Consider the following 14,565-nt stretch of genomic DNA (forward strand, 5'->3'; position numbering starts at 1 on the left):
CAGCAAACACTTCAGAATATAGATTTAAGATTATTTATATATGTGGAAAAAGACTTAAAAAGCTCAACTTGAACAGCTTGTGATATGTTCATCCACCGAAGCATCCCAAAAATTGTACAGTGTTTTGAAAAATGATCAAAATGTTGTAAAATATTTTATAATAGAGTGATAGTAAGAACTGGTAAAAACATGCCGCTGAAAAGCTTTTAGTTCACTGATTCTTCTTCATCTTTCCTGAGGCTTCGAACAGATTTCCTTGCTGCAGGTTGTTCCTGGCTTAAATACCTCATTATCAAGTAATGCGATGTGTGATGAGGTTGCATTTGTTTTGCACCCTCTATGTAGATTAATACTGTAACCGTGCTGTAAAGTGCTTCTATTTTGACTCGGGTCCAGACCCCAGAATATTCCATTTAAGAGTCCCTCCAGGCAATTTAAGACTTCATTTTGCCGTGTTATTTAATGGCATATCTCATTACTGTTTTATGATGCTGTAAGCAATATGCTCTCCAGAATACCGCTATTACATGTCCTGCAGCTCAGATGTTGTGTTAGTTTAGCATGAATATTATCTCCTAAGGCCCATTAATCAATTACCTCTGGACGGGGGCCAGAAAATAATTTAACAGTTTGATTTCTGTTTTAACTTAAGGCACAGCTTTTAATTAAAGAATTCATTTACTCCACTACTGCTCTTCTCTTTACACTTACTCAATGTTATGACACTGTTGTGCTGCTCGTGATGGACAGAGAGTTATCTAATGTAAAAATCCCAACCTTGTCTTCTAAATGTGAATAGGTTTTGTAGAGACTTCCATTTATAGCTCATTTCTTATTTATGCCTATAACTCCTAATCTTCAGCAGTTTACAGTACCTTGCAGAAGTTGTTAGATAAAAGCTGTGAGCTGCTCCTCACCACAGAAGTCATGCACAGCTACTAAATCCAGCTTTTCTAAATCTATGCTTTACTGCACCATCCCACCATAAAAAGACAAAGGAGAATACGTTATGAGAGCAGCGCTTTCCCATTACCTTTTCTAAATTATCATTTAAAAATGCAGAGAGCAGTTTGGAAAGTGTTTGCAAATTCTTTGAAAATCACAGATGTCCAGAACTAAAGTGGTTAAATACAGTGATTGAACATCAGTATATTCTAAATATATGTCGTTGATAGCCGCCAAATTAGCGTGACGGTGAAGAGAAGATGATTTGTAGATTTACTTAAGTAAACAACGCAACTACAACCACAATTTGTAATTGACAGAAAATAATATCCAAGATGATTACAGGCCAGTTCTGGATCCCCTGATTTAAAAAAAACAACAAATTTAGTTAATTTATGAATAATTAAAAAAACAACCGCATCTATCGCCCATAAAATAAAGAGTCAGAGAGACAGCTGGTAGAATACACTTGTAATATGTCTCTAAGAAATGCTTCTCGCAGGATCTGTCTGTGGTCTGGCTGAACCCGGCTGGCTTTTGTCTCGTTTCTTGTTTTCCTTTGCAAGCAAACCCAGTAGTGCTACTACACAGAAGTGCTTGCATATGTTTAATTAAAACATTCCTGTGGTTTGCACAAGTTTTCCCAATTCACGAATAAAAGCAAAACAATAACATTTTTATCATTGACTGTAAAAATACAATGCTGTGAGAATTAAACCCTTGGTAACTTTCCCACTGCTGATATTTCGAGTGCAACTGGTGACCTTTACAAGGCCGAAAGCAGAGTGGATGCATCAACTAGAGGAACCCAAGTTCAACTCTTTGTGTCAGCAGACGCCTCCTTGGCCTTGCTGTGCTGGAGTTCAACCTTCTGTTTGAAGGCAGCCAGTGAGAGATAAAAGATAGTTTCCAACAGGGATCAATGAAGAATCATATTTTACTTCATTATCAGGTTTGAAGATGAAAGTCACCTGCTGAGAAAACAACCCCCTTTGTTCAATATTTTATTTTACCAAGGCCTTGAGTTTCATGTCATGTAAATGTGATGTAAATCTCAAAGCACTTTTCTGTGTCCTCTTTTCACTGCGTATAATGTGGGGGATATAGTGAGTGATCAGTGCTGTTCATCCACCTATTTTTTTTCCATTGAAACTTTGTCAGATAGTGAAGTGGTGCATGTTTATATTTTAAATTTCAATAAGCTTAAAAATGTTCTTTAGTTCCATGTCAACGAGTTTGATTTGGCCAAATTGAGAATAGGTTTTAATTCCGGGTGTAAAACACAGAATCCACGTGGATTTTTTTTTTCAGGAAACGTAACAGTAACTTTAGTGGTAGATTTATTTATTTCTGTATTTTTTATATTAATTTATTTTTGGTGTATTTCCATGACAACAAGTTTGATTTCAGAGCCAAATTCAGAGTGGGCTCTCAATTCAGAACTTTCCTCCTATGAACAACATAAAGATACCAAACAGCATTTCTGTTTACAAAGCTCTAATGTGAACTTCCAACATAACTTTGAACTTTTGCAACTTCTGGTAGCTGTGATCGCTCCAAATGATTTACTCTTGTGCGGGGCCGGGGGGGGGGATATGTGATTTCCTGATGACTCGTTGTGTTTCTCATCTCGTGTCTCCTCCTCAACAGGTGACAGAGATCCAGGACTGGAGTGCGGCCAGCCCTCACAGCGCCGCCTACGTTCTGTGGGACAACGGGGCCAAGAACCTGTACCGCGTTGGCTTTGAGGGAATGGTGAGCAAACTTCCAGTCTGACCCTCGCACACAGCCACTCACACACACACACACTGATTCTCACAAAAGATCAGCTGTCAGGAGGCTTTTGTGTTTGGCCGCAGGGCTGAGGCTCTTTCTTTCGCTGCCAGGCCTTTGTGAGGGCCACGCAGCCAGCATGAGTAAGGCGCCATTGTACAGGCAGCTGGAAGAGGAAGGTATCTGCATGATAAAGGCAATCTGTTCTTCCTGCTTTTTAGGGGGGGGGGGGAGTGAACATGGAGGTCAACTTTAGAGGAGGGTGCGGACGCAGCTACACACGCGTCTCAAATGAAAAGCATCCTCCTCATTGGTGGAGACTGCCCTCGTCTTTTTATGAAAGAGGCCAATCGGGTTTCTCGGTTGCATAACAGATTTGGTCGTTGTTATTCTAATAGGTTGAAAGAAAGGTATGTGGCATCTGCCTCTGGATCAAATAAATCATGCGTTAGACCCCCCATCTCGGCTGTTTTAAGTTGGCTTCGTTTCTTATGAAGACCTTGAACAAATCCTTAAAACAAAATCCTGAGGGAATCCAGCTTGCTTTACTGTATTTTCCAAATGCAGCATGAGAGCTCACCACCTATCTTTTTGTCATGTCAGCTTTTTGCTTCAGGCGTCCTAAGATTAAAACATGTCCTACGGACTGGGTGCAGTTGTATAGACCTGAGTTATTAAACCTGTTGGGACTTGTACTCAGGATTTAAGTTTTCCATCAGTTCAGAGAGATGTTTCCGCTGCCACACGTTCATCTTTGCCCTCTAAATCTGCCACGGTGGCCGCATATCTGAGTCATCACAAACGATATGACGCTGTCTCTCTAGTAGTGTAGCGTTTCATTGTCCTGCCTTACCCCCGGGGCACGGGTGCTGTTGGTATTCCAGACAACGACACTGTCGCCGGAGCCTGAAGTGTGTAAATTCTCTGTTTCATTATTCATGATGGTGCCCCCTCTTCTATTGGAATCACCCTGGATAATTATCTAACCCCTTCCCTCATTTCTCTCTCAGTCGGATCTGAAATGTGTCCAGGATGCCAAAGGAGGCTCGTTTTACAGAGACCACTGTCCTGTTTTGGGTAAGTAAGCCACCGTCATTGTTGCACCAATTCTCTCACCTACCATTCTGGTGCAGTGGATTCAAGGACATTAGGGGGAGTTTCACTTGTAGTTTGTCTTGTGTGGCCACTAGATGGCAGCACTACCTAGTTGCCTGGCTCCTGAATCCAGTTACAGGCTCAGGGCATGTTGCAGTTACAGTATTCCAAGAATCCCAGGAATTAATTGTCTCTCTCTGGATTTAGCACTGCAGTGGAAGTCTCTTATTAGATCTTATAGTGTCATTATTCATAGATTGCAGCACTTTTGATAGGTAATTCAGGTAGCAATGCCTTTTCTGTGTATTGTTGTTACAAATTTCTTACTGCATTAAAAAGTGTTAAAGTATTTTTTTACAGATTTATCAGACAGCCTTTATCTGAAATGTGTTTTTTTTATTTGTCTTGCTATACCTTAGTTTGCAGACTCTAAATCTTAATTTGAAAAACACACTTTCACTAAATCAGTATTATTTCTCATAGAGTTAACTTTACCTTTATCTCCCAGGTGAGCAGAACGGCAACAGAAATCCTGGCGGTCTCCAGATTGGAGATCTGGTCAACATTGACTTAGACCTAGAGATTGTCCAGTCCCTCCAACACGGCCACGGTGGGTGGACCGACGGCATGTTCGAGACCCTCACTACCACTGGCACAGTGTGCGGCATCGATGAGGATCATGACATTGTGGTGCAGTACCCCAGTGGAAACAGGTGAGTCCTGAGACGGACTGAACTATGGGTTAATAGGCCTTAGGGTTGCTTTAATGCTGGTCTTGCATAGTTTCCACAGCAGTGTGTCAGCATTGGAAAACTGTCTGGCTGCACCCATTGTCATTCTGCTTTAGGAGAAAATTATCTTACTATTTTTTTTATTTATTTAAACCAATCGCAGTCGTCTTGGGCAACGCTAAGCCAAGGAATTAGTGACGTGCCCCTGCAACGTAGTATCGATGGGAATTTTCTTTTTTCCAAAGAAAAGGGGTCTGGATATTGCGCAATCCAAATCATTGGTAAAACTTTGTGGTTTACCACATTGGTTGCTAGCTTAGATGTGGTTGCTGCTTACACCCACAGTCTATATTCATTGAGTCAGACTACTTTAATGCATTAATTTCTCTATTCTCAGATGGACGTTCAATCCAGCTGTGCTGACAAAGGCCAATGTAGTGCGCAGCGGAGACGCTGCAGCCGGGGCAGAGGGAGGCACTTCCCAGTTCGTCGTGGGAGACCTGGTCCAGATTTGCTACGACATCGACCGCATCAAGCTGCTGCAGAGAGGCCATGGAGAGTGGGCTGAAGCGATGCTGCCTGTAAGACTCTGAAATATGTTCTCACTGATTTGTGCAACTGTAACCACAACGGGTCTTATTTATTTAAACGCCAATTCAAATTTAATTTTAACAAGGAAATCTGCATATATAATGCTCAGTAAGTCTCCTTCAACAACAAGTTGGTTTTATTATTGATTTCCAAGAAAATCAAAGTAGGATACTCTTAGAAATGTGTCTACTAGAAATCCACTAGACTGTAGCACTAAAGTTTTGTGAGTAACCAAATATCAAAACTAAACTAAATTCCAGTCAGTGATTGTATTTTAATCTGAAGCGTGATATTTGTATTACTTGGTAACTGTACCACTGAGAAAATAAGAGCTGTTATATTGGATATTTTTAAAAACCACAATTTTGTCCCCATCACATGGGCATCATTTATATGCAATCTATTAATTAGGCTCAATGAGTCTGTAATTGTGTAATTTTCTGCTGTTCCTCTCACACTATAGTGACTAGTCCCTCTTCTCTTCTACAGAAAAGTCGCAGTACTATTATCATGCACAGCCACAGCTTCAGCCCTCAAATCTGTCTATAGCTGTTTTGCTGTCGCTTTTATTTATCTTTTTATTCTCTCACAACAAGACGTTGTTCTTTTTTTATGATGTTTATTCACTGCTGCCCAGCGTGCCTTAGGTTATGTAATGCCAGTCTACTCCAATATGCCACTTGTCCCTGCTAAACTTCCCCCCTCACCAGCTAATGAGCCTTAAAACCCAGAGATGGGCTGTGGCTCTGATCACTAACCACGGCTGTTTGCCGCCCGCTGTTGCTTCTTCTGCAGCAGTCCCCATTATTGATGGCATCCTCCAGGATAGCCCCAGACCCGGCTCGACAGATAAAAGTGCCTCTTTCTCATAGAGCCAGGATCAAGATGATATGATTCAAAATTGGAAACCATTTTGCTCTGTCCTCTCTGTATTGCCTGTATAGATGAGGTATGGTCCAGCAAGTAGGTTCCCTCTCTTTTGAATCCATCTTGTTTCTTGAGCAAGTGAATCTCTGAATAATGAAATGCAGCTTTAATTTATAATAGTTAGTTTTTTCTGCCAGTTTTTATTTTAGCAACAGGCTTTGTTTCTTTTCCATCCCGGACAGTTGCTTTGTTCAGGTGCTGTTCTTTTTCCACTTCTTCCAATTCTTTCTTTCCATCTGTGCTTTTTTGCTCCTTCTCACAATCTTACCATTTTTCCTCTGCCACTTAAAGACTCACACAAGTTACAAAAAAAAACATTGCTCAAAGACAACAACCCTCCATATACTAATGTTGTATGTTGCAACATTTATCAACAGACCTTAGGCAAGGTGGGGCGCGTCCAGCAAATCTACTCTGACAGTGACCTGAAGGTCGAGGTATGTGGAACTTCGTGGACGTACAATCCTGCTGCTGTCACCAAGATCGCCCCCTCTGGCTCTGCTGTCAGCAACGCCTCTGGAGGTATGTATGAAAATGGAAGACTGACAAGAGGGTTATCTTGGTTCTTTCTCCTCACTGCTCCCTTTTTTGTCTGACTCCTGCACTCAGACACTGATGTTTTCGTCTTTCTTTTTTTTTTCTTCTTCTTTTTTCAGAGCGTCTGTCTCAGCTGCTGAAGAAACTATTTGAGACACAGGAGTCCGGAGACATCAATGAGGAGCTTGTCAAGGCAGCAGCCAATGGAGACCTGGCAAAGGTGGAGGACATTCTGAAGAGGACCGGATGTGGATGTAAGTGACCAAACCATTTTCTTATTCTTGCATGAGCTGCTGCTAGATTTCTAGATTCTGATGAACACCACATGACTTTGCCAATAAACATTGACAGACTGTCTGAGTACATTGATAATTGGAGCTGGGTGTTGTTCAATTTCCCTACTAATACCAAAACTATCCATTTCAACAAAAACTCCATTGCATATTACAATACAAATCGCTAGTTTTATTTTTTCACTCCATTCAATCAAAGGACTTTCACAACATACAAATTATAAACCTATTTCCCACAATGTGGTTTTACTTTAAGTAAGTGCCTGTTTTCTACAGGTTTATAGTTTTAATTTAGGGGTTGACTAGAATAGGCTTACATACTATAATGTTTAAAATATACATTATTTGTCTAAAGGAGCATGCGTTGAATATTTCACACCCGTCACCCAGAGGCGTCCAAATGAGTTGTAAACACCACCTTTCCACAGTATTGATGGCGTTGAAAAGTAGCCAGTAGCTGCATGTTGCATGTTACATGTTACTTGGTGATGTGGACTCCTTAAGGAAAAAAGCCAGGAATTCAATGTAGGCATTTCAGGGACTTCAGCAGCTGTGTTTTCTGTGGGAGAGGATTCTGTAACTGCAGTAACTTTGCAGACTGTCTACATGCACAGAAAGCTGTAGGACACACATAAGGAAGAGAGTAAAAGCAGAATATAAACGCTATGAGATCTGTTTTCAACTCCTTAGTTTTTCTCAGCTCACCAGTTACCAGCATTATTTTATCTTGACATGACAAGGGATAGTATCGAAGCAGTTTAATCTGTGCCATGAAAGTATCGAAGTTCACCACTCAACCCAAGGAATACAGCTAACTCTGCTCCGCTCTCAGTATATTGAGGAGGCTGAGAGTCTCTTAGGAAAGGGCTATGAGATCCTCCCACTCCTGCACCTCTCAATCTGAAAAGCATTAAGGCTGGGCCCAGAGGAGGCACCGAGGAACATTGGTGTGCACTGCAGCACAGACCCAATTCACTTTCAGAATGAAGTGGAGATCCACAAAACCCCATATGGTTGGATGCTGTGTTCTGACACACTGCTATAGGCCAGGGAAAACACCCTTTCAGGTTATGAGTTAGTCTGCAATACTGTCTTCACTCAAAGAGCAGGTGTGTGTGTGTGTGTGTGTGTGTTGTGTGTGTGTGTGTGTGTGTGTGTGTGTGTGTGTGTGTGTGTGTGCTGTGTGTGTGTGTGTGTGTGTGTGTGTGGTGTGTGTGTTGTGTGTGTGTGTGTGTGTGTGTGTGTGTGTCAAATGCTGGCCAGATGCCCTACTGCCTTTCAGTGGAATTATTTGCTTAAAGCTGAGCACACTGAGCCTGGCCAAGTGATCCGCCTGCCAGGACAAGAGATGTCTCGAGACTCCCAAAGGAGTCCACATTAATATTTATGCTCTGAGTTTTTGCAGTGCTGCAGTTGGTGATGAAACATGCACACACAGCCGCACATCCACACATACAAAAGCTTACTCACATCCTCACCATCATCTCTCAGCCCCTCAGGTGATCTGCACATTCAGTATGTGTAGATCTAAACATAAAACATGACATTGTCGTACACCTGTATTCTCATTCCGACTCTTGATCTGTCCGCAGGTGAACGGTCAGTGTGCCGGACACACTGCGATGCAGGCAGCCAGTCAGAACGGTCACGTGGATGTCCTGAAGTTGCTGCTCAAACACAACGTGGACCTTGAGGCTGAGGTTGGTACAATGTAGAAAATAATGCTCCCCTCCATGCTCTTCATAATCACAAATGCATCTCATTTTATCGTGAATGTCACACAATATGGCAAAAGGGGGGAAATCCAGTAGCAGACACAACACTTAGTCATTATGCGGGTGTGTACTGTACTCAGGACAAAGATGGAGACCGGGCGGTGCACCACGCATCCTTTGGCGACGAGGGCTCCGTCATTGAGGTGCTGCAGAGGGGCGGTGCCGATTTGAATGCCAGGAACAAGCGAAGGCAGACTCCATTACACATCGCTGTCAATAAAGGCCACCTGCAAGTGGTCAAAACCCTGCTGGACTTTGGCTGCCACCCGAGCCTCCAGGTAACTGTGTCTTGTTTAGCCCCGGAGAATAGTTTTGAGACGTGAAGTGATATTTCAGTAAGTAAACAGAGACGAGCACATACAACAGCACTGTCAGAGGTCAGACTGTTCAGACTACATTAAGTGTTGTACACGTTATGGTCTACTGTCTGCTACTGAGGCCATTTTAAGCAGAATTCACAGTCCAGTTAAAAAGTGGTAAGTGACACAAGGTTTCCCATTCAGGATTCGGAGGGGGACACACCCCTGCATGATGCCATAAGCAAGAAGAGAGACGACATGCTGTCAGTGCTGCTGGAGGCCGGTGCGGACGTTACCATCACCAACAATAACGGGTTCAATGCCTTGCATCACGCTGCCCTGCGAGGAAACCCCAGGTATGAGACTTCACTTACTTTCCCACTCACTCGCCCCCACTAGCTCTCACACTATGCAGCATCTGCATGAGGACCGGAGCAAGTTTGAGTGGAATCTGTGGAAGCTGTGTCCTCAAATGTCTGCCAAGTGCTCTCAGTAAAGATTTTACATTAGATACACTCCTGCTGAATACAAAAAACAATTATAATTTCATTGATGCAGCCTGACTCAAATGATTTAGCATCAAAACTCAGTAATAGCAACAAAAGTATGGAAATTTGAAAATTTGAGCCGCAATGAAAATCTCACCACCCTGAATCAAAAATAATTATAGATACCTAGATAATAGTGAATGGGCACCAGACATATTCAGAAATATTCCACAACTTTGTTCAGTACTCGTCTTGGTTGCCTTATTGAAGCTTAAGTATATTTACTATTTTGAAAAGTCAATGCAGCACCCCTGAAACAACATTAAGGGAGCGTCAGAGCATGAATATAATTGAGCCTTATATAACTTTAAAATAATTTGCTCGAACTAGAACCCCTCAGGTTTATAGTCTGCTTCTTTAGCTGCTAAAGGACAGAGGCCGTGGCAGAAGCCCTAATCTGTACTACTAATCCATTACTTAATCATCCTCCGTTGGAATGAAAGAGGTCGACTCACCACCTACAGGTCTATAAACCAGAAAAACACACGAGCTTCATTCATCCACACACACAAAATAGAACCTTTTTAAATAACTGACACAGGATAAAATGAACTCACCACCTGGTGTGGATTATTTCTTCCTACAGATTCCACTCAAACTTAGAAGTAGTTAAAACTAAAATAAGATTAAATCCACTACCTCGCCGAGCACATTTTCTTCATCTGTAAGCTCTTTTTCTCGCATTCAAGGTAGTTTGACATTGATTGAAGTCTGAAACAGGCCTATAGGCTTCATCTCCCCAGCAGATGGTATGGTCCCAAACTGACATTAGACTACCTTTGAGGCCCTGACAGCATCTGTCTTATGTTGACTATTTTTTTTATTGGTGTGGCTAATAGTCCTTGAAGTTCATTTGATGTTTCCTTTTACTGTTATGCTTGTCCATCGCTGTGTGCTGCGAGCAAGAGGCTGGCCTGAAGCGGCTGGCCCATGCTCCAGCAGCAGCAGCACGCCTTGTCCCTTGGTCATTGCTATTTCTGGCTGCAGGAGTATGCTGCTCTGCTCTTTGGCTGTTTTATTCTCGTCTCTCAACCACAAGCATATTAAGGATGGCTCAGGGAGACGGCTGTCTGTATCAGGTTGATCATGTACGGTCTCCTAAGGTGATGGAAATAGACGTTAGAGGGTCAGATTTATGGACTCGGGCGATTTTTGAGAAAGTTAACAGCTGCTTTCCTTGCTGACGATTTGGGGCGTGTATGTGTATGTTTGCACATGAGCGTGGTTATTCACAGGCTTAATGTCATTCCCCTTCACTGGCTTTCATTCCTTGGCGTGTGGGACAAATGAAATTGAGGTCGGAGGGCTCTGAAACACCTGCCACCTACCACCAGCCGGGCCAGACCCAGCCCTCCACCTTTGGCTCCACTGCGGAACAGAACAGGCCCTGTTTTCTGTGTTTTCCTGTTTTCATTTGCTCAGCCACACTGAGCAAATGTTTTTCACATTGACTTAAACATAAAGAACAACTCATAGAAACACAAAATAATGTTTATTTAGGCTAAAACAAGTTGTCAAGTAATTAATTTACATTATAATGTACATGCAAATATAGTAAATTCAAGTAACATACAGATTGTGGGTCATTGGTTTATTATCATATTGATGGTATTACTAATAGTATTAGTTAGGACTTTAAAAAATGAAAAACATTACACATGACAAGAATCCAGCGTTTACAAAAAGATCAGAAAGGAATAAACCAGGTGGGACAATAGTAAAAAATTAACAAATTAAGACAAAGTAATGAACAGCAATAAATGGGCAGAAAATACCAGAATTTAAAATAAATACATTTGTTTAATAAGTAGTTTGTCTGAGGCCCTTTGGCAGCGATTTCATGTTGATGATCCCTGAAATCCCTATAATTAAACCTAATTGTATAGATGTACATCTACCTGATTTCAAATTATATGCATTAATTATATAAATAAATCTAAATCACATCACACACCAACACACACACTTACATACTTACACATATACACACAACCATATGGTCAGCAGTCCCAGCCTGACTCGGTCGTCCGATAGGAAACAATATTACAAAGCTGCTGTGTTGTCTTTTATTACACAGCTTTTAAACTTTAATGAATAATAGTAAATCTATGTCGGGTAGGTCACAAACTGGCAGAGTTTAAACAAAGCTGTTATTGTAAATATCATCAATTATAATTATTCATATTAAAATTCATGGGTGTGTAATTTAAAGACCAGGATTGAGAAAATAAAAGAGAAGATAGCAACTGTGCTGTACGCCTCAATGTTTCGGAGAGCAAAAAGTGCTTGAGCTGTATGTATGTGTGTCTGTGTATGTGTGTGTGTGTTTATACATATATATATTTATAATTTGCTGTCATTGCCTGCAGGCCCCTGAATCACTAAATCAACTCCTGCTCTGAGCGATGTGAAACTGTGAATGACAGTTCAGACGATGCTCTGACCATTTCAGATTGAGTTTATGAACGCAACCATAACAATCAGCTGGCTAATGGTTACTTTTAATCATCAGCCATGTTTGTATAATTACGTTAACTCAGTGTGTTGGCTCCAGGCTGTTGGTATGCGTAACATACCTGAGGCGACAACAGACGAACTACGAGCTATAGGAAGTCGAAAAACTGTTAATAGCTCCACCTGCATGCGACAGACATATTGCTCATGTTTCCACCCTCACATGCCAAAGACTTGTAGGACTTGATGCAATAATAATCTTCGACTCTGGTTAAATGTAACCACACTTTTGAACGTTAAGTTCTCACTGTGTGTGTGTGTGTGTGTGTGTGTGTGTGTGTGTGCGTGTGCGTGCGTGCGTGCGTGCGTGCGTGTGCGTGCTGCAGTGGGAAATCTTATTTTAGCATTTCTTCTTTCTTTATTGCAATAGCAAATAGGACATTTATTTTCTTAATTTCTCCAGTACTGAGAGCCGAAGCGACGACACCACAGCATAATAATTTAGCCCCAGCACTGGGTTTCTGTGCCCATCTCTACCTGTAGTACAGTATTTTATCAGGGCCTCTGTCATGTAGTGTGTGTGCTGCTCTCTTTGGTCCACGCTCTGTCCCCTTGCCTTCACAGAAACGAAGATATATGTCGCCTTCACCAGTCTGCCCATTTACTTTTATTTCACGCTCGAGCTCCTGCAATATCAGGGAGACAGTCCACAAGTCCTAAAGCCCTCGAAATCTCTCCCTAGGTTGAAGTGAATGTAGCCTGCCTGGTGTATTTTGCAGTGGAGAGGCCGTTGTTTCGATCGAGTGCTTTAGAGGAATTCCGACTTCTTCTTCTTCAAAAAAAGGTTGATTGTCATGAAGAAGTGCGTGGAGTTGGAAGCTAATCAGAAACCCTTCAGACAAAAGAATATAACATGAAGCCTTTCTGGTTAATGATTAATGTTACTATTGTTTCCTGATAGTAATTTAAAAAAATTGGCTCTGCTCTGTCTCGGCTTGTTTAGATTGAGCACCAGCGCAGGATGCTCTGGCAGTTGGAGCTTAAACAAGTGTAATCTATAGTTTCTCATCAACACTCTGACAATACAACAAGAAAAAATTGCTCCCGCTTTGTGTTGTTTTACGCTCTCTCTTTGTAAGTGATGCAAGTTATCATACGTCAAACGCTAGCTTTTGGGTTCAAGTTTGTCAGAGTGTGTGTGTGTGTGTGTGTGTGTGTGTGTGATGTGTGATGTGTGTCTGGGTGTTTTAAGAGTGTGGGTGGGTCTTCCAGCAGTGGAGGGAAGATTGAGGGAGATACACAGGAAGAACCCTGTGGGTGACAGATGAATCTTTCAACTTGGAGTCCTGAGACAAATCAACTCTACCAACAGGGGTGCGGCAGGAACCGGGGAGTTTTACTATCTCACCTTGTTCATTACTCACACACTCGTCCACTACAGAGTGTAAAAGGCATTCCCCTTATAAATTAGACCTTGTTGTTAAATTTTACAATTGCTAGTAAATTGAAAGTGCCAGTATAACCAGCAGTAACGCGTCTGGTAAAAGGATTTCCTCGGACATCCACATTGTGCGCTCTCCTTGTGTGTGCTTACTGCAACCTCTGCCTGCAAGGAGAGCCTGGCTCGTCTCTTGTGTCTTTCCCTCAGGCTGCTGGAAGCCAGTAGCTGCTACAGTACTGTAAACAATACGATTAATAGCCCATGACTCACAAACGATCTCCAAACAAGCCTGCAGCGGCGGTCTGCACCCTTTTACGTGTCACCTCCCTGTATTATTTGCCCTCCTGCCTCTCTCTTATTGCTTTTATTTCAATATGGCGACATATAGAGAAACCCCAAAATGCTAATCGTTACACCTGAGGAGACGGAGGGCTCTGCAAGCAATCACCTTGTGCTCCAAAATGCAGAACAAGTATTCCCAGTAGTCGGAACTAATAGGCTGCACCATAATAGTAGTGGTATTGTCAGCGGAGATTACTATTAGACAGACAAAAGTGTTGTAGGTCCATGGAGATAAATTTACAAAATTGATCAAAGGTTTGCATGTTCGTCTGGGCTCCCATTGATTCAATTTTCACCCTCTCTCTTGCTCATTTAAGACTAGACTAATCGAGTTAGACTTCTGCGTTTGACTGAGCTAGTGCTTCTTATGTTACCCAAATAGATTTCATGGTTATTGGTCCAATGAAAACACTTTAAAAACTGTCGAAAATTGAGAATAGAAAAAAGCTATTTACAATCAATTTGATCGTCAATCTCTGTGAGTAATTAGACAAATTAGATAAGCTTCCAGCTTTTAGATCAATTTGGAGCAAATGATTCAGGAGCTTTTCTGTGGCTGTGTTGTATATTGTCGGAGTTTTGAGAACACTTCAGTTTGAAGTAGCATTAAGCACCAAATTAGGAAGGTATAAAAGGAGAGAATAGAGAAGGAGGGGGAGGGAGACCGTTGCGCAGGAAGTTTTTTCCTGGCTGCTTGTTCTGCAGTAACAATGAGTGAATGTGTGTGGCTGTAACTGTTTGCGAATGTCTGCTCCTGTGATTTGTGCGTTGGGCTCCTGTCCTCCAGAGCGTCTGGCTCTCATCTCGCTCAGCC

General features: G+C 42.0%; 1 protein-coding gene across 1 annotated transcript in view; it reads left to right on the forward strand.

Moving 5' to 3' along the window:
• Positions 1 to 14,565, forward strand: part of mib1 (mindbomb E3 ubiquitin protein ligase 1) — a 52,729-nt gene that overhangs the window by 6,175 nt on the left and 31,989 nt on the right. The window contains 10 exon segments of the mRNA XM_034612584.1: positions 2,596 to 2,700; positions 3,729 to 3,795; positions 4,322 to 4,526; positions 4,942 to 5,125; positions 6,440 to 6,584; positions 6,719 to 6,840; positions 6,842 to 6,853; positions 8,485 to 8,592; positions 8,748 to 8,945; positions 9,171 to 9,322. Of these exon segments, the coding sequence (XP_034468475.1) occupies positions 2,596 to 2,700; positions 3,729 to 3,795; positions 4,322 to 4,526; positions 4,942 to 5,125; positions 6,440 to 6,584; positions 6,719 to 6,840; positions 6,842 to 6,853; positions 8,485 to 8,592; positions 8,748 to 8,945; positions 9,171 to 9,322 (1,298 nt within the window).

This window comes from Hippoglossus hippoglossus, chromosome 17 (assembly GCF_009819705.1).
Source record: "Hippoglossus hippoglossus isolate fHipHip1 chromosome 17, fHipHip1.pri, whole genome shotgun sequence".
NCBI classification, from domain to species: Eukaryota; Metazoa; Chordata; class Actinopteri; order Pleuronectiformes; family Pleuronectidae; genus Hippoglossus; species Hippoglossus hippoglossus.